This window comes from Anomaloglossus baeobatrachus, chromosome 1 (genome assembly GCF_048569485.1).
Source record: "Anomaloglossus baeobatrachus isolate aAnoBae1 chromosome 1, aAnoBae1.hap1, whole genome shotgun sequence".
Lineage (NCBI taxonomy): Eukaryota > Metazoa > Chordata > Amphibia > Anura > Aromobatidae > Anomaloglossus > Anomaloglossus baeobatrachus.
This window is the reverse complement of record NC_134353.1, coordinates 54,611,638-54,633,949: the sequence shown is the minus strand read 5'-3', so window position 1 is coordinate 54,633,949 and position 22,312 is coordinate 54,611,638. Positions and strand designations below refer to the sequence as shown.

At 48.6% G+C, this 22,312-nt stretch overlaps 1 protein-coding gene across 1 annotated transcript in view; it reads right to left on the bottom strand.

The window, feature by feature from the left end:
- Nucleotides 1-22,312, bottom strand: part of POLR1A (RNA polymerase I subunit A) — a 155,288-nt gene that overhangs the window by 91,539 nt on the left and 41,437 nt on the right. Inside the window, exons 6-9 of the mRNA XM_075332180.1 lie at nucleotides 7,785-7,891; nucleotides 7,364-7,450; nucleotides 6,210-6,306; nucleotides 5,951-6,104 (exon numbers count right to left, since the gene is read on the bottom strand). Coding sequence (XP_075188295.1) covers nucleotides 5,951-6,104; nucleotides 6,210-6,306; nucleotides 7,364-7,450; nucleotides 7,785-7,891 — 445 coding nt within the window. The remainder of the gene's footprint in view (nucleotides 1-5,950; nucleotides 6,105-6,209; nucleotides 6,307-7,363; nucleotides 7,451-7,784; nucleotides 7,892-22,312) is intronic.

Here is a 22,312-nt window from a genome sequence, read left to right as displayed (position 1 = left end):
GACTTCCGAGCCTGAGTCATAGTGGAGATGACCTCGGAAGGAATGCCTGAAGCCGTCAGGATCCAGGACTCAAGAGCCACGCCGTCAATCTGAGAGCCGCAGAATTCTGGCGGAAAAACGGACCTTGAGAGAGAAGGTCTGGGCAGTCCGGGAGACGCCACGGCACCTCTACGGACAGACGGAGCAGGTCTGGGTACCAAGCTCGCCTGGGCCAGTCTGGGGCGATGAGTATGACCCGACGGCCCTCCATTCTGATCTTGCGCAGGACTCTGGGCAAGAGAGCTAGAGGGGGAAACACGTAAGCCAGACGAAACTGGGACCAATCCTGAACCAGCGCGTCCGCTGCAAAGGTCTGAGGATCGTGGGAGCGAGCCACGTAAACCGGGACCTTATTGTTGTGCCGGGATGCCATTAGATCCACTTCCGGAGTGCCCCACTTGCGGCAGATCGACCGGAACACTGCCTGATGCAGAGCCCACTCGCCGCTGTCCACGGTTTGACGGCTGAGATAATCTGCCTCCCAGTTTTCCACGCCTGGGATATGGACTGCGGATATGGTGGACTTGGAGTCCTCCGTCCACTGCAGGATGCGTTGAACCTCCAACATTGCCAGGCGGCTGCGAGTCCCTCCCTAGTGATTGATGTAGGCAACTGCTGTCGCGTTGTCTGACTGGACTCGAATGTGCTTGCCCGCCAACAAGTGGTGAAAGGCTACGAGAGCTAGGAGCACAGCTCTGATTTCCAGCACATTGATCGAGAGGACTGATTCGGACGGAGTCCAAATGCCCTGTGCTCGGTGGTGGAGAAATACTGCTCCCCAGCCGGAAAGACTGGCATCCGGGATGAGGATCACCCAGGACGGGGTCAGAAAGGAGCGTCCCTGAGACAGAGAGAGAGGCCGAAGCCACCACTGAAGAGAGCTCCTGGCTTGTGGCGACAGAGCCACCAACCTGTGCAAGGAAGAAATTCGCTTGTCCCAACAGCGGAGAATGTCCAGCTGCAGAGGACGCAGATGGAACTGGGCAAAGGGAACCGCTTCCATTGACGCCACCATCTGACCCAGCACCTGCATAAGGTGCCTGATGGAGTGACGGCGGGGCCTCAACAGAGAGCGCACCGCCAGATGGAGGGACTGCTGTTTGACTAAGGGCAGCTTGACAAGTGCCGGCAGAGTTTCGAATTGCATCCCTAGGTACGTGAGTTTTTGGGTCGGGGTCAGAGTGGACTTGGGCAGGTTGACAAGCTACCCGAATTGAACAAGAGTGGCGAGAGTGAGCGAGACACTCCGCTGACAGTCTGTGCTGGATGAAGCCTTGACAAGAAGGTCGTCCAGGTAAGGAATTACTGCCAACCCCTGGAGGTGCAGGACCGCAACCACTGCTGCCATGACCTTGGTGAATACTCGAGGGGCCATGGCTAACCCGAAGGGGAGAGCCACGAATTGGAAATGTTCCTCTCCGATTGCAAAACGTAGCCAACGCTGGTGTGAAACTGCAATTGGCACATGCAGATAGGCATCTCTGATGTCGATGGATGCCAGGAAATCTCCTTGGGTCATTGAGGCAATGACTGATCGCAGAGACTCCATGCGAAAATGCCGCACCTGAACATGCTTGTTGAGAAGCTTGAGATCCAGGATGGGCCGGAAGGAACCGTCCTTTTTGGGAACTAGGAAGAGATTTGAATAGAAACCTCTGAACCGTTCCCTGGCGGGAACCGGCACAATTACTCCGTTGGCCTGCAAGGATGCCACGGCCTGTGAGAAGGCGGCGGCCTAGGAGCAGGGGGGAGTTGACAGAAAAAATCTGTTTGGCGGGCTGGAAGAGAATTCTATCCTGTAGCCGTGGGAGATGATATCCCGCACCCACTGGTCGGAGACGTGTTGAAACCACACGTTGCCAAAGTGGGAGAGCCTGCCACCGACCAAGGACGTTGCTGGCTCGGCCAGATAGTCAAGAGGAGGCTGCCTTGGTGGCAGCAGCTCCTGTGGACCCTTGTGGACGCCGCTTCTTGCGCCAGGTGGGCTTCTGGTCCTTGGCCGAGTTAGTGGACGAGGCCGAGGGCTTAGAGGATGACCAGTTAGAGGAACGAAAGGAACGAAACCTCGACTGGTTCCTGCCCTGGACAGGTTTCCTGGCTTTAGTCTGTGGCAAGGAAGTACTCTTCCCGCCAGTAGCCTCCTTAATTATTTCATCCAGTTGTTCTCCGAACAGCCTGGACCCAGCAAATGGGAGCCCAGCAAGGTACTTCTTTGAGGAAGCATCCGCCTTCCACTCACGAAGCCACAAGATCCTGCGGATAGCGAGGGAATTGGCGGAGGCCACCGCAGTGCGGTGAGAGGCCTCCAGCATGGCAGACATGGCGTAGGCTGAAAAGGCTGAAGCCTGGGAAGTTAAAGCAACCAATTCAGGCATAGAGTCCCTAGTGAGGGTATGCATCTCCTCCAGAGAAGCATAGATGGCTTTGAGAGCCCACACTGCTGCAAAAGATGGGGAGAACGAGGCCCATGTCGCCTCATAGACAGACTTGGCCAGGAGGTCAACCTGGCGGTCAGTGGGATCCTTGAGTGAGGTGCCATCAGCCACTGATACAATTGTCCGGGCTGAGAGTCTAGACACCGGAGGGTCCACCTTTGGTGAGAGAGCCCACTCCTTGACCACCTCTGGTGGAAAAGGAAAACGGTCATCAGAACCACGCTTAGGAAAGCGTTTGTCAGGACAGGCTCTGGGCTTGGACACAGTGGTCTGAAAACTGGAGTGGTTAAAGAACACACTCCTTGGTCTCTTAGGCAAAGTAAACTGGTGCTTTTCTGCCAGAGAGGGTTGCTCCTCTGATACTGGCGGATTGAGGTCCAGTACAGTATTAATGGACGCAATCAAATCACTAACATCTGCATCCCCCTCAGTCAGATCAATGGGGCACATAGAGGTAGCGTCCGAGCCCCCAGTAAAGACATCCTCCTCGTCCTGCGAATCGGCTCGTGAATCGGAGCCGCGGGACGAGGAAGGAGAGGGGTCCCTGCGTTTCCTTTTAGGAGGACGGGGTCTGGGAGCAGATGAAGAATCCTCTGTGAGCTCTGCAGAGCGAGCCGAAGCAGCAGAGGCGCCCTGAGAAGGGGGCTGATGCATGGTCAGCAGAGTCCGGGACAACTCTCCCATGGAGTCGGCGAAGGACTGGGAGATAGATTTAGAAAACACTTCTACCCAAGCCGGGGGTTCAGCCACCGGGGCCGGAGCAGCCTGAGGGACCACTGGGGAGACTCCAGGCTGAGGCACCACCATGTTAGAGCAGGCATCACAATGAGGATATGTGCTCGGTTCAGGCAGTACGAGCTTACATGCAATGCATATTGAGTACAACCTTGCAGCCTTGCTCCTAGTGTGAGACATGCTGCTGAGGTGGAGGCTCTGCAGTAAAGAACACACTCCTTCAGAATGACCCCCAGAGAGTGTATAATAAAGTCCACAACCAGAGGTTGTGGCTTACCAGACCGTTTTGTGTGCCCTCCGGATCCCACAACTCAGACCCCCAGACAGGTTGCAGAGATGCAGCAGCCAGCGCCGATCAGTGTGTGAACGCTGATAAAATGGCGCCGAAGTGAGGAGGGGGGGCGGGGTTTAGTCCAAGAGCGGGAACCGGAGGGCCAAGGGGATATACAGGGGAGGGAAACATCTCCTCAGAGAGGAGTGTCCTCCCCTGTGCTGAGCGGCCGGTGGGCGGCGCCGCACTGTCCCTCTGCATGACTGACATGCAGGGGCAGTGAAACCGAAAGTAGGCCGCAGCTGAAGCCGGGGACTAAATTTTACAGTGCGGCCGGCGAGCAGGCACCCTCGGCGCGGTTCTCAGGGGAAACCCAGAGAACCGGCCGGAAATGTCACCAAAATAACTAACACACTCTCCCCAACAATAAAAAATGCAAGGGACCCCCTGACAATAACGTCTCAATACTTAGCTTGAGAGACGCAGGGCCAGGTCCCTGAGGGATGAGTGCTCCGTCCGGCAGGGTCCTGAGAGGGCTGCGGATGGAGACCGGTCTCCTGCAAAGCAGTGAGAACCGTGCTGGCTCCCACTTCAAGCCAGAGCCCGAGGGATGGTGAAGGAGCACGGCATGTAAAGGCTCCAGCCTTGAAATCAACCTTAACAGCACCGCCGACACAGTGGGGTGAGAAGGGACATGCCGGGGGTCCAGCTTGGACCCGCTTTTCTTCCAACTCTTTAAAATCAAAAATCAGATGAAAATGCATGTGTGATCCTCCTGAACACAAAGCATTGAACTGGCTAGATTTGGTCATCCAGGGGGTGTATATGCTCGGAGGGAGGAGCTACACTTTTTAGTGTAGTACTTTGTGTGTCCTCCGGAGGCAGAAGCTATACACCCATGGTCTGGGTGGTCATGGTCTGGGGTATATATATATATATTAAACATGCATACATTATATATACAAAATTTTATCTATATCTTATATCTATATATATATCTATATATATATATATATATGTATACATAATGTATGTATGCGGGTATTATATATATATACACATATGTATCCACACACACACACATATACACAATGTATGTATTGCGTATGTATATATAATATAATTATATATATATATATATATATATATTATATCTCTATCTATCTATCTATCTATCTATCTATCTATATATATACACACACACCTCTATCCTCCTGTACCTGTTTGTGTCTTGTATTGTTTATGATTATTGCACTTGTCCCTATTTTGTATACCCCTTTCACATGTAAAGGGCCATGGAATTGATGGCGCTATAATAATAAATAATAATAATAATAATAATAATAATAATAATAATACACACACATTATATATATATATATATATATATATATATATATATATATATATATATATATATATATATATATATATATATATATATATATATATATATATATATATATATATATATATATATGTTGCAGTTTGATTTTTTTTTTCCTTACACAGTCACAAAACTGATGCACAACGGAGAATCAATCCTGATGCAACAATTCCAGTGTGACGTCGCCATCTGCTGGCCACATAAAATATGACATGTCTTATGAATGAAAGGTTTTGGCGCCATCTAGTGTTCCCACACATTATTACCATTTTCTTTATTTTTTTAAAATTTTACTTCAATTACACTAACATTTTAAATCCACTTCATCCCATTTAATCTGTAAATCAGAAAAATAGACAATATTTAAAAGGCTCAAAATAAAGAGTCATAGTAGCCTCGAAACATCACTCCAATGTGTTGTGTGCTAGGGGTCTCTTCTGTATAACTTGCTGTACTTCCAGTCTTTAGCGGCAGAGACACCAAGATGGATTAGAGGAAGAGATTTTTAACTCCCCCACAAAACCCACCCCCCCAAAAAAAAAAAAAAAAAAAAAAAAAGAAACTAGATCCCTTCTCTAACCCCTTAAGATGCCGCAGTCAGTATTGATCGAGGCATCTGAGGAGGTTACATAGCTGGGATTGACTTTCTTTACTCGCCATTCTGGCAGAAATCCATCGCTGCACATGGCACAGGTACAGGACGTGTAAATTTGTGGCATGGATCTGATCATCACGATGTAACTGAAATCTTAAGATTCCTTTACAATTGTCTCCAGACTTACACTGCAGCAAACAGAGGACAAAAGAAGGTTTTTGTCACTCTGTATAGGAAGCGTGGGTAGCACAATGACAGGTGCAATGCATGTTTAGAAGAGGAAATAAAAAAAAAAGGAAGTTCCAGCACCTAGAGTGCTGGCAGAATGCTGACATAGTGGGACTGATAGCAATAGAATCAGGACAGTATGTGGACTTTTTAGGCAGATAAGTGCACCAAAAACAGTTTTACCTTGTTGTGGGGGGGGGGGGGGGGCACTGCTATTGTACACCTTTTATGTGACAAATGTAGCTGACGTCCCATCTTACCTGAGTCTCGGTGCCCTGTGAAGTCATCTTCTGGTCCTCAGCCATCACCGCCAGTAACTTCTGTATAAGGGCGACATCTTTTAGGACCGCCTGTAGATTAACCGTCTGCCCGTTGGTGAACATCTGATCCGCCATGCGGTTCACTGGGCGGTAACTGCGCAAAGAAGATAAAAGGGAAAAAAGTCAGAGGATAAGTTCAAGCAGAACCTTCCGTCACAGCGGCGGAGGATCTGAGATACGGCGGGTGGAGAAAACCTACCGAGCGGGAGGGACCACCACCAGATCGAGGAAAAACACGTCTGGAGAGAATTCCTTGCCGATGGACATGCCAGAAAACAGGCACTGCAGGAAGAAGCCTGGATATGGAGCAGAAAACAGTCACAAGGCAGAAATAAAGAATAGTGCAATTAGTCTTTAAGGGATTCAGTCCATAAAGACGATCTGTCACTTTCTATATATGTATAATTTTTTCCCCTGGTGTAAACGCCGCTCTTCTCCTGAATCCGGTGATGTTTTTCTTTTCTTCCTGCGCCTCTCCGTTCTTGAGATATGGCCTCTTCTTCCTTGGACATTAATCTAGTATTTATCCAACTGGGTGTGGTCCTAAAAAAACACTCCCACAGTGATCACACCCACTTGGCTAATAAGACTAGATTTATACACAGGGTAGAAGAGGCCATATCTCGGGAACGGAGAGGCGCAGGAAGAAAAGAAAAACATCGCCGGATTCAGGAGAAGAGCGGCATGTACACAAGGTGAAAAAGAAGATTTTTGTGTACTCACCACAAATTCTCTTATTGGGGGGACACAACACCCACGGTCCTGTGTCCCCCAATGAGAGAGAGAGAAATATATGACAAGTAATAGGTCTACTCCTTAGTATTAGAAAAACAACAGCGCCACCCCTGTCTACAGGTTGTGTCTGGTATTACAGCTTACTTCTATGGACTTAAACTGTAATACCAGACACAACCTCAAGGTAGAGAGGTGGCACTGTTTCTGGAAAAAGGCAGCCATGGATTTTCTAATTCTGGACAGAACCTTTAAGGATTGTATTTAAAATGTGCTGTGTCTTTAAAGGGATTGTCTAGGATCAATATAATATGGACGGAGGTGAGAAATGTCCAATAATTACCACTGCTGCTTAGTTGCTAGCTATGACGTGACCGCTGTAGCGAATAAGTGGTCTCAGCAGAGGGACCCCCTAGGCTGCAGCGTTCACATGTGCAGACTCCACGTTATATCTGCCGCCAATCAGATTTATCAGGCGGCTCTTTTTTTTTTTTTTTTTTTTTTTACAATTAAGAGGTTTTTTCTTTTTTAACTCCCTGACTGCTGTTGTGAAGGTTAACACTACGGGGTGTCAATAAGTTTTGCACAGAGTGAAGGCGCACACTACAAGCAGGGCACTACCTTCATTTTTCCAGAGAGCCTCTACGTGGTCCTTAGTAGTGCTGGGAGTCAAGAAGCCGCGTTCAGTGAGCTCTGTGGTGTCTTCAACTGAAAAAGAAATCAGAAATGGTGAAATACAAGAAAAGTTGTACTTGTACAAAGTTCAGGTGACACAAAAGCCCCACCCTTTATCTAACCGCTGAGATGCCGCAGCCAGCATCGACTGTAGCGTCTAAGGTGGTTAGAAAACTGACATCTCCTTTCTCTCAGATACCGGCCGTTCAACACGGCTCACGTACCACTGCTTCCAATAACCTACAGTCACCGACCGACTGCTTCTGAAAGCTGAGGGTGTCTTACAATTTTGTTAAAATTGTAGCAAATCCTCAACTGTGAGAAGTTTACAAAATGTATAAAACGCATGCGGCATGCCCCGACTCACTTTCCGGGACTCCCGTACTCCTATCTGGATTCTTCTTGGCCACTTTGGAGCTCATCAGGACGGTCAGTTTGCTGTTGTGTTCTTTCCGGACTGCGGAGGCCGGCGCCCTATAAAAAAAATATATATATTATTAATAATAATAATAATAATAATAATAATAATTAATAATAATAATTAGATAGCAATAGTTATATAATAATAATAGTAGCAGCAATAATAATAATAATAATAATAATAATAAAAACCCATAATAATTATATAATAAAATACTAAATAAAAAATGATAATAATAATAATCATAATAATAATAATAATAATAATAATAATAATAAATAAAAACAAAGAGAATTTTGTTTACTTACCGTAAATTCTTTTTCTCATAGTTCCGTATTGGGAGACCCAGACATTGGGTGTATAGCTTCTGCCTCCGGAGGACACACAAAGTACTACACTCAAAAGTGTAGCTCCTCCCTCTGAGCTTATACACCCCCTGGAGAACCAGATCTAGCCAGTTTAGTGCAAAAGCTGAAGGAGAATAGCCACCCACAAGTAAAAACAGAGCAAGAACCGGAACAACCGGAGACCCTGTCTCCAACAACAGCCGGTGATAACACGCGGAACAAGAAACTGCCAACAGGCAACAGGGAGGGTGCTGGGTCTCCCAATACGGAACTATAAGAAAAAGAATTTACGGTAAGTAAACAAAATTCTCTTTTTCTTTATCGTTCCTATGGGAGACCCAGACATTGGGACGTCTCAAAGCAGTCCATGGGTGGGAATAAACAGAAAAACTGAGAAGTAGGCGGAGCCTAACTTCACAAGTGGGCGACAGCCGCCTGAAGGATGCGTCTGCCCAAGCTCGCATCTGCCGAAGCATGAGCATGCACTTGGTAGTGCTTTGAAAAGGTATGCAGGCTAGTCCAAGTGGCAGCCTGACAGACTTACTGAGCCGTAGCCTGGTGCCTGAAAGCCCAAGAGGCACCGACAGCTCTGGTCGAGTGTGCCTTGATCCCCGGCGGGAGAGGTACCTGAGAACTCTGGTAGGCATCCGAAATGGTCGACCTAATCCAACGGGCTAAGGTCGGCTTAGAAGCAGAGAGGCCCTTACGCCGACCTGTGGTTAGCACAAAAAGAGAGGTGCACCGCCTAAGAGCAGCGGTACGAGACACATAGATCCGGAGCGCCCGCACCAGATCCAGAGTATGCAACGCTTTTTCAAAGCGATGAACAGGAGCCGGACAAAAGGAAGGTAGGGTAATGTCCTGGTTAAGGTGGAAAGGAGAAACCACCTTAGGGAGAAAGTCCGGAGTCAGACGGAGAACCACCTTGTCTTGATGAAAAACCAAAAAAGGTGACTCCGAAGAGAGCGCAGCTAAATCAGAGACTCTCCTGAGGGAAGTTATGGCCACTAGAAAGGCCACCTTCTGTGAAAGACGAAACAAAGAAACCTCCCTAAGAGGCTCAAAGGGGGGTTTCTGCAAAACCGTGAGAACCAAATTGAGGTCCCTGGGATCCAAGGGCCGCCGGTAAGGCGGAATGACGTGAGACGCACCTTGCATGAAGGTGCGGACCTGAGCCAGCCGGGTGATACGCCGCTGGAACAGCACTGACAGAGCCGAGACTTGTCCTTTGAGAGAGTTGAGGGACAGTCCCAGCTGCAGACCGGACTGTAGAAAAGACAGAAGGGTCGGCAAGGAAAAAGGCCAAGGAGAATGGCCGGAAGAGCGACAACAGGACAGGAAAATCTTCCAAGTCCTGTGATAGATCTTGGCAGAGGAAAACGTACGGGCCCGAGTCATAGTGGAGATGACTTCAGGGGGGATACCAGAAGCCGTCAGGATCCAGGACTCAAGAGCCACGCCGTCAATCTGAGAGCCGCAGAATTCTGGCGGAAAAACGGACCTTGTGAGAGAAGGTCTGGACGGTCCGGAAGATGCCACGGCACCTCTACGGACAGACGGAGCAGGTCTGGGTACCAAGCTCGCCTGGGCCAGTCCGGAGCAATGAGGATGACTCGACGGCCCTCCATTCTGATCTTGCGCAGAACTCTGGGCAAGAGAGCTAGAGGGGGAAACACGTAGGACAGACGAAACTGGGACCAGTCTTGAACCAGAGCGTCCGCGGCGAAGGCCTGAGGATCGTGGGAGCGAGCCACGTAAACCGGAACCTTGTTGTTGTGACGGGATGCCATGAGGTCCATTTCCGGAGTGCCCCACTTGTGGCAGATTGACTGAAACACTGCCGGATGCAGGGACCACTCGCCACTGTCCACGGTTTGACGGCTGAGATAATCTGCTTCCCAGTTTTCCACGCCTGGGATGTGGACTGCGGATATGGTGGACTTGAAGGATGCGTTGTACCTCTAACATTGCCAGGCGGCTGCGTGTCCCGCCTTGGTGATTGATGTAGGCAACCGCAGTCGCGTTGTCTGACTGGACTCGGATGTGCTTGCCCGCCAACAGGTGGTGAAAGGCTAGGAGAGCTAGAAGCACAGCTCTGGTTTCCAGCACATTGATCGAGAGGGCTGACTCGGACGGAGTCCAAGTGCCCTGCGCTCGGTGGTGGAGACATACCGCTCCCCAGCCGGATAGACTGGCATCCGTGGTGAGGATCACCCAGGACGGGGCCAGGAAGGAGCGCCCCTGAGACAGAGAGAGGGGCCGAAGCCACCACTGAAGAGAGCTCCTGGTCTGTGGCAACAGAGCCACTAACCTGTGCAAGGAGGAAGGCCGCTTGTCCCAACAGCGGAGAATGTCCAGCTGCAGTGGACGCAGATGGAACTGGGCAAAGGGAACAGCCTCCATTGACGCCACCATCTGACCCAGCACCTGCATCAGGTGCCTGATGGAATAACGGCGGGGCCTCAGCAGAGAGCGCACCGCCAGTTGGAGGGACTGCTGTTTGATTAAGGGCAGCTTCACAAGTGCCGGCAGAGTCTCGAACTGCATCCCTAGGTACGTGAGCCTCTAGGTCGTAGTCAGAGTGGATTTGGGCAGATTGACAAGCCACCCGAATTGGGCTAGAGTGGCGAGAGTGAGCGAGACACTCCGCTGACAGTCTGCACTGGATGAAGCCTTGACTAGAAGGTCGTCCAGGTAAGGAATCACTGCCAACCCCTGGAGGTGCAGAACCGCAACCACTGCTGCCATGACCTTGGTGAATACCCGAGGGGCCGTGGCTAACCCGAAGGGGAGAGCCACGAATTGGAAATGTTCCTCTCCGATTGCAAAACGTAGCCAACGCTGGTGTGAAACTGCAATTGGCACATGTAGATAGGCATCTCTGATGTCGATGGATGCCAGGAAATCCCCTTGGGTCATTGAAGCAATGACTGACCGCAGAGACTCCATGCGAAAATGCCGCACCTGAACATGCTTGTTGAGAAGCTTGAGATCCAGGATGGGCCGGAAGGAACCGTCCTTTTTGGGGACTAGGAAGAGATTTGAGTAGAAACCTCTGAACCGTTCCCGGGCGGGAACCGGTACAATTACTCCGTTGGCCTGCAAGGATGCCACAGCCTGAGAGAAGGCGACGGCCTTGGAGCAGGGGGGAGTTGACAGAAAAAATCTGTTTGGCGGCCTGGAAGAGAATTCTATCCTGTAGCCGTGGGAGATGATATCCCGCACCCACTGATCGGAGACTTGTTGATACCACACGTCGCCAAAGTGGGAGAGCCTGCCACCGACTAAGGACGTTGCTGGCGTGGACAGATAGTCAAGAGGAGGCTGCCTTAGTGGCAGCAGCTCCTGCGGTCTTCTGTGGACGCGCTTTTGTGCGCTAGCTGGATTTTTGGTCCTTGGTTGAGTTAGTGGACGAGGCCGAGGGCTTAGAGGACGACCAGTTGGAGGAACGAAAGGAACGAAACCTCGACTGGTTCCTACCCTGGACAGGTTTCCTGGTTTTGGTTTGTGGCATGGAAGTACTCTTCCCGCCAGTAGCCTCCTTAAAAATTTTATCCAGCTGTTCACCGAACAGCCTGGACCCAGCAAAAGGGAGTCCAGCAAGGAACTTCTTTGAGGAAGCATCTGCCTTCCACTCTCGAAGCCACAGGATCCTGCGGATAGCGAGGGAATTAGCCGATGCCACCGCAGTGCGGTGAGAAGCCTCCAGCATGGCAGACATGGCATAGGATGAAAAAGCTGAAGCTTGGGAAGTTAAGGCAACCATTTCGGGCATAGATTCCCTGGCGAGGGAATGCATCTCCTCTGGAGAAGCAGAGATGGCTTTGAGAGCCCACACTGCTGCAAAAGTTGGGGAGAACGAGGCCCCTGCCGCCTCATATACAGATTTGGCCAGAAGGTCGACCTGGCGGTCAATGGAATCCTTGAGAGGTGCCATCAGCCACTGATACAACGGTCCGGGCTGAGAGTCTAGACACCGGGGGGTCTACCTTTGGTGAATGAGCCCACTCCTTGACCACCTCAGGTGGAAAGGGAAAACGGTCATCAGAACCGCGCTTTGGGAAGAGTTTGTCAGGACAGGCCCTAGGCTTGGTCACAGCGGCCTGAAAACTGGAGTGGTTAAAGAACACACTCTTTGTCCTCTTAGGTGAGGTAAACTGGTCCTTTTCTGCCAGAGAGGGTTGCTCCTCTGATACTGGCGGATTGAGCTCCAGTACAGAATTAATGGACGCAATCAAATCACTAACATCTGAGTCACTTTCGGACAGATCAATGGGGCACATGGAGTTAGCCTCCGAGCCCCCTGTAAAGGCATCTTCCTCGTCCCGCGAGTCAGCTTCTGAAACAGAGCCGCGGGACGAGGAAGCAGAGGGAGCCCTGCGTCTCCTCTTAGGAGGACGGGGTCTGGGACCAGATGATGAATCCTCTGTGAGCTCCGCTGAGAGAGCCCTAGCAGCAGAGGCACCCTGTGAAGGGGGCTGATGCATGTTCAGCAAAGTCCTGGACAGCTGTCCCATGGAGTCGGCAAAAGACTGGGAGATAGACCTAGAAAAGGATTCTACTCAAGCCGGGGGTTCAGCCACAGGGACCGGAGCAGCCTGAGAGACCACTGGGGGGGCGATTCCAGGCTGAGGCATCGTCAGGATAGAGCAGACATCACAATGTGGATAGGTGCTCGGTTCAGGCAGTAGGAGCTTACATGCAGCGCATACTGAATACAGCTTTGGAGTCTTGCTCCTCGTGTGAGACATGCTGCTGGAGTGGGGGCTCTGCCAGAATGACCCCCAGAGAGTATATACAGAAGGTCCACAACCGGAGGTTGTGGCTTACCAGACCGCTGGAGCAGTTTGTGTGCCCTCCAGATCCCAAAGCCCGGACCCCCAAGCACCTCAGCAGGGATGCTGCAGCCAGTGCTGATCGCCGGGAAAACGCTGAGAAAATGGCGCCGGAGCGAAGAGAGGGGGCGGGACTCACTCTGGGAGCGGGATCTGGAGGGCCATAGAGACCTACAGGGGAGGAGACATGAACTCAGTGAGGAGTGTCTCTCCCCTGTGTAGAACGGCCGCTGGGCGGAGCCGCACTGTCCCTCTGCATGAATGACATGTGAGGGCAGTGAAACCGAAAGTAGGCCTCCGGCGAAGCCGGGGCCTAAATTTGAGCGGTGCGGCCGGCGCGCAGGCACCATCGGTGCGGTTCTCAGGCGACAGCCAGAGAACCCGCCGGAAATGTCATAAAAATCACTCAGCACACTCTCCCACTACAATCAAGTACAGGGACCCCCAATATATAAACGTCTCAGGTACTTAGCTTGCTGAGACGCAGGGTTCCAAGTCCCTGGGGATGAGTGCTCCGGTCCAGCAGGATCCTGAAGGGCTGCGGATGGAGACCGGTCTCCTGCCAAGCATGGAGAACCGTGCTGGCTCCCACTTCAAGCCAGAGCCCAGGAGGGATGGTGAAGGAGCACGGCATGTAAGGCTCCAGCCTTGGAATCAACCTTAACAGCACCGCCGACACAGTGGGGTGAGAAGGGACATGCCGAGGGTCCAGGCTTGGACCCGCTTTTCTTCAACCTCTTTCCAAAAATGAAAAATCAGATAAGAATGCATGTGTGGATGTATGCCTTCTGAACACAAAGCGATAAACTGGCTAGATCCGGTTCTCCAGGGGGTGTATAAGCTCAGAGGGAGGAGCTACACTTTTGAGTGTAGTAGTTTGTGTGTCCTCCGGAGGCAGAAGCTATACACCTAATGTCTGGGTCACCCATAGGAACGATAAAGAAAATAGTAATTGTATTATAATAATGATAATAATAATAAAAATAATAATAAAAAATAATAAGAATAATAATAGATATATTAATAATAAATAAAAACATAATAGTAATAATTATATAATAAAAATACTAAAAATGATGATAATAATAATAAAAAAATAAACATAATAGTAATTGTATAATAATAATAATTATACTAAATAATAATGATAACAATAATAATAATAATATAATATTAATATGTATATAATAATAATAATGATAAAAAAAACATACTAAGAAAAATTATATAATAGTAATTATATAATAATAATAAAAAAAAAAAATACTACTACTAATAATAAGCCTCAAATGTAAGAAATAAAATAAAATATAAAACAAAAATTCCCATTTCACTGGTATTTTATTGTGTTGTGTGGGGATGAAGACCGGATTTCCTGATGGTCAAGGGGATCAATGCCAACTTACTAGTGAAATAAAGCAGTGGGGTTGTTATAACTTAGAGAATAATCTTGAATAGTGGTGGAGGGGTGAAATATAGTTTCCCTGGTGGTCTAGTGTAGGGAGGAAATAAGGATATAGTGCAGCGTAGGACTTAATTCCACCTTCCTTGATGATCTATAGTAGCGAGAGGGATCGTTATCTGCACCTTTAATTATCTAGGACTATGGTGGATTAATGCTGGTGTCCCTGGTGGTCTAGTGCAAGGTGTGGTCTAGGGTAGTATGAGGGGAGAAGTTACCTCCTTAGCTGCTGCTTGATAACAGTGTAGGGACTGATGGAGTCTTGATAGCGGACTTTGAGTAGAGGTGCAGGGACAATTCCTACTATCCTGGTGGTCAAGGGCAGGGAATGTTATGCTAACTTCCTAATGGTGGTGCATGACCTGCCAGATTCCTTATAAGGGGGTATATTAATATCCATATTGCTGATTATATACATTGCCTTGCGAAAGTATTCGGCCCCCTTGAATTTTTCAGCCTTTTCCCACATTTCAGGCTTCAAACATGAAGATAAAAATGTTAATGTTTTGGTGAAGAATCAACAACAAGTGGGACACAATTGTGAAGTTGAACGATATTTAATTGTTTATTTTAAACTTTTTTAAACAATAAATAACTGAAAATTGGGGCGTGCAATATTATTCATCCCCTTTACTTTCAGTGCAGCAAACTCACTCCAGAAGTTGATTGAGGATCTCTGAATGATCCAATGTTGTCCTAAATGACTGATGATGATAAATTTAAGCCCCTGTGTGTAATCAAGTCTCCGTATAAATGCACCTGCTCTGTGATAGTCTCAGGGTTCTGTGTAAAGCACAGAGAGCATCATGAAGACCAAGGAACACAACAGGCAGGTCCGTGATACTGTTGTGGAGAAGTTTAAAGCTGGATTTGGTTACAAAAAGATTTCCAAAACTTAAAACATCCCAAGAAGCACGTACAAGCGATCATATTGAAATGGAAGGAGTATCATACCACTGCAAATCTACCAAGACCCGGCCGTCCATCCAAACGGTCATCTCACACAAGGAGAAGACTGATCAGAGATGCAGCCAAGAGGCCCATGATCACTTTAGATGAACTGCAGAGATCTACAGCTGAGGTGGGAGAGTCTGTCCATAGGACAACAATCAGTCATACACTGCACAAACCTTGCCTTTATGGAAGAGTGGCAAGAAGGAAGCCATTTCTCAAAGATATCCATAAAAAGTGTCGTTTAAAGTTTGCCACAAGCCACCTGGGAGACACCAAACATGTGGAAGAAGGTGCTCTGGTCAGATGAAACCAACATCAAACTATTTGGGCACAATGCCAAACGATATGTTTGGCGTAAAAGCAACAGCTCATCACCCTGAACACACCATCCCCACTGTCAAACATGGTGGTGGCAGCATCATGGTTTGGGCCTGCTTTTCAGCAGGGACAGGGAAGATGGTTAAAATTGATGGGAAGATGGATGGAGCCAAACACAGGACCATACTTGAAGAAAACCTGTTGGCGTCTGCAAAAGACCTGAGACTGGGACGGAGATTTGTCTTCCAACAAGACAATGATCTAAAACATAAAGCAAAATCTACAATAGAATGGTTCACAAATAAACGTATCCAGGTGTTAGAATGGCCAAGTCACAGTCCAGACCTGAACCCAATCGAGAATCTGTGGAAAGAGCTGAAAACTGCTGTTCACAAACGCCTCCATCCAACCTCACTCAGATCCAGCTGTTTACAAAGGAAGAATGAGCAAGAATTTCAGTCTCTCGATGAGAAAAAACTGATAGACACATACCCTATGCCCATCCTTCCTTGGTGATCTATAGTATGGGGGGGATTAATATCTGCACACCTGATTATCTATGGCAATGAATAAGCTAGTGCCTGGTGTTCCAGGGAATTGAAAAAGTTCTATGTCAACCTCCCTGGTGGTCTGGAGAAGTAAAGGATTAACGCCAACTTAAATTCTGACCCAGAGTAGTGGTTAGATGTGATGCCTACTTTCCTGGTGGTCATAGGCTGCGAAAGATTGTTATACGAATGTCCCTGGTGATCTAGGGTCGTGCAGGTCTTAATATCCGCTTCCTTACAATTGTATAGTCATGAAGGGGATTAAAAATATCTGCACCCCTGATTCACTGGTCTACAAAAAAAAAAAATTCTGGCATGGACTTTAAGAACAGTTTTAGACTAATTTGAGGGCGCTGAATTAAGATCTGATCTTATTTTTCCATCACATCCCGTTTTTGCACTATAGGTATATATCCCATTTTCATGAATTCCATGAAAATTATAAGTAGGGTATCAAAAGTGCCGGTTTCTACGGTTCACTAAGGTAAATTTAGTCTTCATTTGGTCTCCCTATAAATGTGAGAATATCTTTGTTTTCCTTGAACATGCATAATTCCCATTTGTTATGATAAGAAAGTAAACAAACAGTTTTCAACGTACACAACGGTCGTGTGCAGGTACTGTTTTATTTATTGAAATTTTCAATTTTGATATTTATTGTTTTTATCCTGCTATTTTTCTGTTTTTTGTTTGTGAATCAATACTTAAGGTGTGAGGGGGGGGACAGAAATTCAATGAACAACTCAGGTAGCTAACAACTTATCTTGTACTAGCTGTACTACTCGGCTTCACCCGGGTTAATAACTGCTGTTAACAAAATAGAATTTATTAACATTCCCGGGATAGAATGTATAAATAGAATGTATTAACGCCCGGGATAGTAACTGTCTCTCTGTTTCTCTCCCATTCTCTGTCTGTCTCCCCCTCTGTATATATCTCTCTGTCTCTCTCTCTTTGTCTGTCTGTCCCTTTCCCCGTCTGTCCCTTTCCCAGTCTGTCCCTTTCCCCGTCTGTCCCTTTCCCCGTCTGTCCCTTTCCCCGTCTGTCCCTTTCCCCGTCTGTCCCTTTCCCCGTCTGTCCCTTTCCCCGTCTGTCCCTTTCCCCGTCTGTCCCTTTCCCCGTCTGTCCCTGTCTGTCTCTTTCCCTCTCTGTCCCTGTCTGTCTCTTTCCCTCTCTGTCCCTGTCTGTCTCTTTCCCTCTCTGTCCCTGTCTGTCTCTTTCCCTCTCTGTCCCTGTCTGTCTCTTTCCCTCTCTGTCCCTGTCTGTCTCTTTCCCTCTCTGTCCCTGTCTGTCTCTTTCCCTCTCTGTCCCTGTCTGTCTCTTTCCCTCTCTGTCCCTGTCTGTCTCTTTTCCTCTCTGTCCCTGTCTGTCTCTTTCCCGGTCTGTCCCTGTCTGTCTCTTTCCCTCTCTGTCCCTGTCTGTCTCTTTCCCTCTCTGTCCCTGTCTGTCTCTTTCCCTCTCTGTCCCTGTCTGTCTCTTTCCCTCTCTGTCCCTGTCTGTCTCTTTCCCTGTCTGTCCCTGTCTGTCTCTTTCCCTGTCTGTCCCTGTCTGTCTCTTTCCCTCTCTGTCCCTGTCTGTCTCTTTCCCTGTCTGTCCCTGTCTGTCTCTTTCCCTGTCTGTCCCTGTCTGTCTCTTTCCCTCTCTGTCCCTGTCTGTCTCTTTCCCTGTCTGTCCCTGTCTGTCTCTTTCCCTGTCTGTCCCTGTCTGTCTCTTTCCCTGTCTGTCCCTGTCTGTCTCTTTCCATGTCTGTCCCTGTCTGTCTCTTTCCCTGTCTGTCTCTTTCCCTGTCTGTCCCTGTCTGTCTCTTTTCCTGTCTGTCCCTGTCTGTCTCTTTCCCTGTCTGCCCCTGTCTGTCTCTTTCCCTGTCTGTCCCTGTCTGTCTCTTTTCCTGTCTGTCCCTGTCTGTCTCTTTCCCTGTCTGCCCCTGTCTGTCTCTTTCCCTGTCTGTCCCTGTCTGTCTCTTTCCCTGTCTGTCCCTGTCTGTCTCTTTCCCTGTCTGTCCCTGTCTGTCTCTTTCCCTGTCTGTCCCTGTCTGTCTCTTTTCCTGTCTGTCCCTGTCTGTCTCTTTCCCTGTCTGCCCCTGTCTGTCTCTTTCCCTGTCTGTCCCTGTCTGTCTCTTTCCCTGTCTGTCCCTGTCTGTCTCTTTCCCTGTCTGTCCCTGTCTGTCTCTTTTCCTGTCTGTCCCTGTCTGTCTCTTTCCCTGTCTGCCCCTGTCTGTCTCTTTCCCTGTCTGTCCCTGTCTGTCTCTTTCCCTGTCTGTCCCTGTCTGTCTCTTTCCCTGTCTGTCCCTGTCTGTCTCTTTCCCTGTCTGTCCCTGTCTGTCTCTTTCCCTGTCTTTCCCTGTCCGTCTCTTTCCCTCTGTTTCCCTGTGTCTCTTTCCCTGTGTCTCTTTCCCTGTGTCTGTCTCTTTCCCTGTGTCTGTCTCTTTCCCTGTGTCTGTCTCTTTCCCTGTGTCTGTCTCTTTCCCTGTGTCTGTCTCTTTCCCTGTGTCTGTCTCTTTCCCTGTGTCTGTCTCTTTCCCTGTGTCTGTCTCTTTCCCTGTGTCTGTCTCTTTCCCTGTGTCTGTCTCTTTCCCTGTGTCTGTCTCTTTCCCTGTGTCTGTCTCTTTCCCTGGCTGCATTGTGACACGCCAACATTCCATATAAGGGCGTGGCTGCGCATTCTTCTGAAGTTCTGGCTGCATTGTGGCTCCCAGCTCCATTCGCTTTAATGGAGGCAGGTTTTTTGGCGAATAATTGTAAAGCGCGGGGTTAAAATTTCCCCTCAAAACATAGCCTATGACACTCTCGGGGTCCAGACGTGTGAGTGTGTAAAATTTTGTGGCTGTAGCTGCGACGGTGCGGATGCCAATCCCGGACATACAGTGCCTACAAGTAGTATTCAACCCCCTGCAGATTTAGCAGGTTTACACATTCGGAATTAACTTGGCATTGTGACATTTGGACTGTAGATCAGCCTGGAAGTGTGAAATGTAGCAAAAAAGAATGTTATTTCTTTTTTTATTTTTTTTTTAAATTGTGAAAAGTTTATTCAGAGGGTCATTTATTATTCAACCCCTCAAACCACCAGAATTCTGTTTGGTTCCCCTAAAGTATTAAGAAGTATTTCAGGCACAAAGAACAATGAGCTTCACGTTTGGATTAATTATCTTTTTCCAGCCTTTTCTGACTAATTAAGACCCTCCCCAAACTTGTGAACAGCACTCATACATGGTCAACATGGGAAAGACAAAGGAGCATTCCAAGGCCATCAGAGACAAGATCGTGGAGGGTCACAAGGCTGGCAAGGGGTACAAAACCCTTTCCAAGGAGTTGGGCCTACCTGTCTCCACTGTTGGGAGCATCATCCGGAAGTGGAAGGCTTATGGATCTACTGTTAGCCTTCCAAGGCCTGGACAGCCTTTGAAAGTTTCCTCCCGTGCCGAGGCCAGGCTTGTCCGAAGAGTCAAGGCTAACCCAAGGACAACAAGGAAGGAGCTCCGGGAAGATCTCATGGCAGTGGGGAAATTGGTTTCAGTCAATACCATAAGTAACGTACTCCACCGCAATGGTCTCCGTTCCAGACGAGCCCGTAAGGTACCTCTACTTTCAAAGCGTCATGTCAAGGCTCGTCTACAGTTTGCTCATGATCACTTGGAGGACTCTGAGACAGACTGGTTCAAGGTTCTCTGGTCTGATGAGACCAAGATCGAGATCTTTGGTGCCAACCACACACGTGATGTTTGGAGACTGGATGGCACTGCATACGACTCCAAGAATACCATCCCTACAGTCAAGCATGGTGGTGGCAGCATCATGCTGTGGGGCTGTTTCTCAGCCAAGGGGCCTGGCCATCTGGTCCGCATCCATGGGAAGATGGATAGCATGGCCTACCTGGAGATTTTGGCCAAGAACCTCCGCTCCTCCATCAAGGATCTTAAGATGGGTCGTCATTTCATCTTCCAACAAGACAACGACCCAAAGCACACAGCCAAGAAAACCAAGGCCTGGTTCAAGAGGGAAAAAATCAAGGTGTTGCAGTGGCCTAGTCAGTCTCCTGACCTTAACCCAATTGAAAACTTGTGGAAGGAGCTCAAGATTAAAGTCCACATGAGACACCCAAAGAACCTAGATAACTTGGAGAAGATCTGCATGGAGGAGTGGGCCAAGATAACTCCAGAGACCTGTGCCGGCCTCATCAGGTCTTATAAAAGACGATTATTAGCTGTAATTGCAAACAAGGGTTATTCCACAAAATATTAAACCTAGGGGTTGAATAATAATTGACCCACACTTTTATGTTGAAAATTTATTAAAATTTAACTGAGCAACATAACTTGTTGGTTTGTAAGATTTATGCATCTGTTAATAAATCCTGCTCTTGTTTGAAGTTTGCAGGCTCTAACTTATTTGCATCTTATCCAACCTGCTAAATCTGCAGGGGGTTGAATACTACTTGTAGGCACTGTACATACATACATACACACACTCAGCTTTATATATTAGATTTCTCTGCAGGATGTTTTGCTGATCTAACAATGGTCTCTACATCTCACAGAAGACAGTGCTCAAATGATCCAAATATTTATTGCTACATCTGTGGAAACGTTACTGTGAAGACTCAGAGGCACAACATTACTGACTTTGTTAAGAGGGTGTATTTTGCGTACTTCAAAAGTAAAACTTGTAGACCAAGACAAGCATTGGGCTCCTCACAAAGTGTGCAAAATCCGTATTGAGAGCTTGAGATCATGGTCTCAAGGAAAGAATGCTAAACTTCAGCTTGGAGTTCCTATGGTTTGGAGAGAACCAAGCAATCATTTAGAAGACTGCTATTTCTGACTTGTCGATGTAAAAGGTTTCAATAAGAAAAACAAGCAATATTTGCAACACCCGAGTATCCCTTCAGCTATTTGACCAGTTGCCCATAATGAAGACATACCTGTTCCAAAATATACTGGGCTTCCAAAAAAAAAAAAATATATACAAAATGTAGTACCTAAAATCATGTGTTTTTATCATAAAACATTCGATATCAGTAATTTTCATCACAAATTGAAAATATCTCGAAATCCTAATGTGATAGCTAAAAACGGAGTTCATATTCGTAATCAGCAGGCAAAATTGACTAAAAATATGTTTAGTGAATAACAGGTTCCCTGATGGTCTGGAGGGGTTTAATGCCAATTTTGCTAAGGTAACTTGAAGATTCTCGTCTCCTTCCTTGGCGGAATGGAGGGCGGAATGGAGGGCGGAATGGAGGGCGGAATGGAGGGCGGAATGGAGATGGAGGGCGGAATGGAGGGCGGAATGGAGATGGAGGGCGGAATGGAGGGCGGAATGGAGATGGAGGGCGGAATGGAGGGCGGAATGGAGGGCGGAATGGAGATGGAGGGCGGGATGGAGGGCGGGATGGAGGGCGGGATGAAGGGCGGGATGGAGGGCGGAATGGAGGGCGGAATGGAGATGGAGGGCGGAATGGAGATGGAGGGCGGAATGGAGGGCGGAATGGAGATGGGGGGGTGGAATGGAGATGGGGGGGCGGAATGGAGATGGGGGGCGGAATGGAGATGGGGGGCGGAATGGAGATGGGGGGCGGAATGGAGATGGGGGGGCGGAATGGAGATGGGGGGGCGGAATGGAGATGGGGGGGCGGAATGGAGATGGGGGGGCGGAATGGAGATGGGGGGCGGAATGGAGATGGGGGGCGGAATGGAGGGCGGAATGGAGATGGAGGGCGGAGTGGAGATGGAGGGCGGAGTGGAGATGGAGGGCGGAATGGAGATGGAGGGCGGAATGGAGATGGGGGGGCGGAATGGAGATGGGGGGCGGAATGGAGATGGGGGGCGGAATGGAGGGCGGAATGGAGATGGAGGGCGGAGTGGAGATGGAGGGCGGAGTGGAGATGGAGGGCGGAATGGAGATGGAGGGCGGAATGGAGATGGAGGGCGGAATGGAAATGGAGGGCGGAATGGAGATGGAGGGCGGAATGGAGGGCGGAATGGAGGGCGGAATGGAGATGGAGGGCGGAA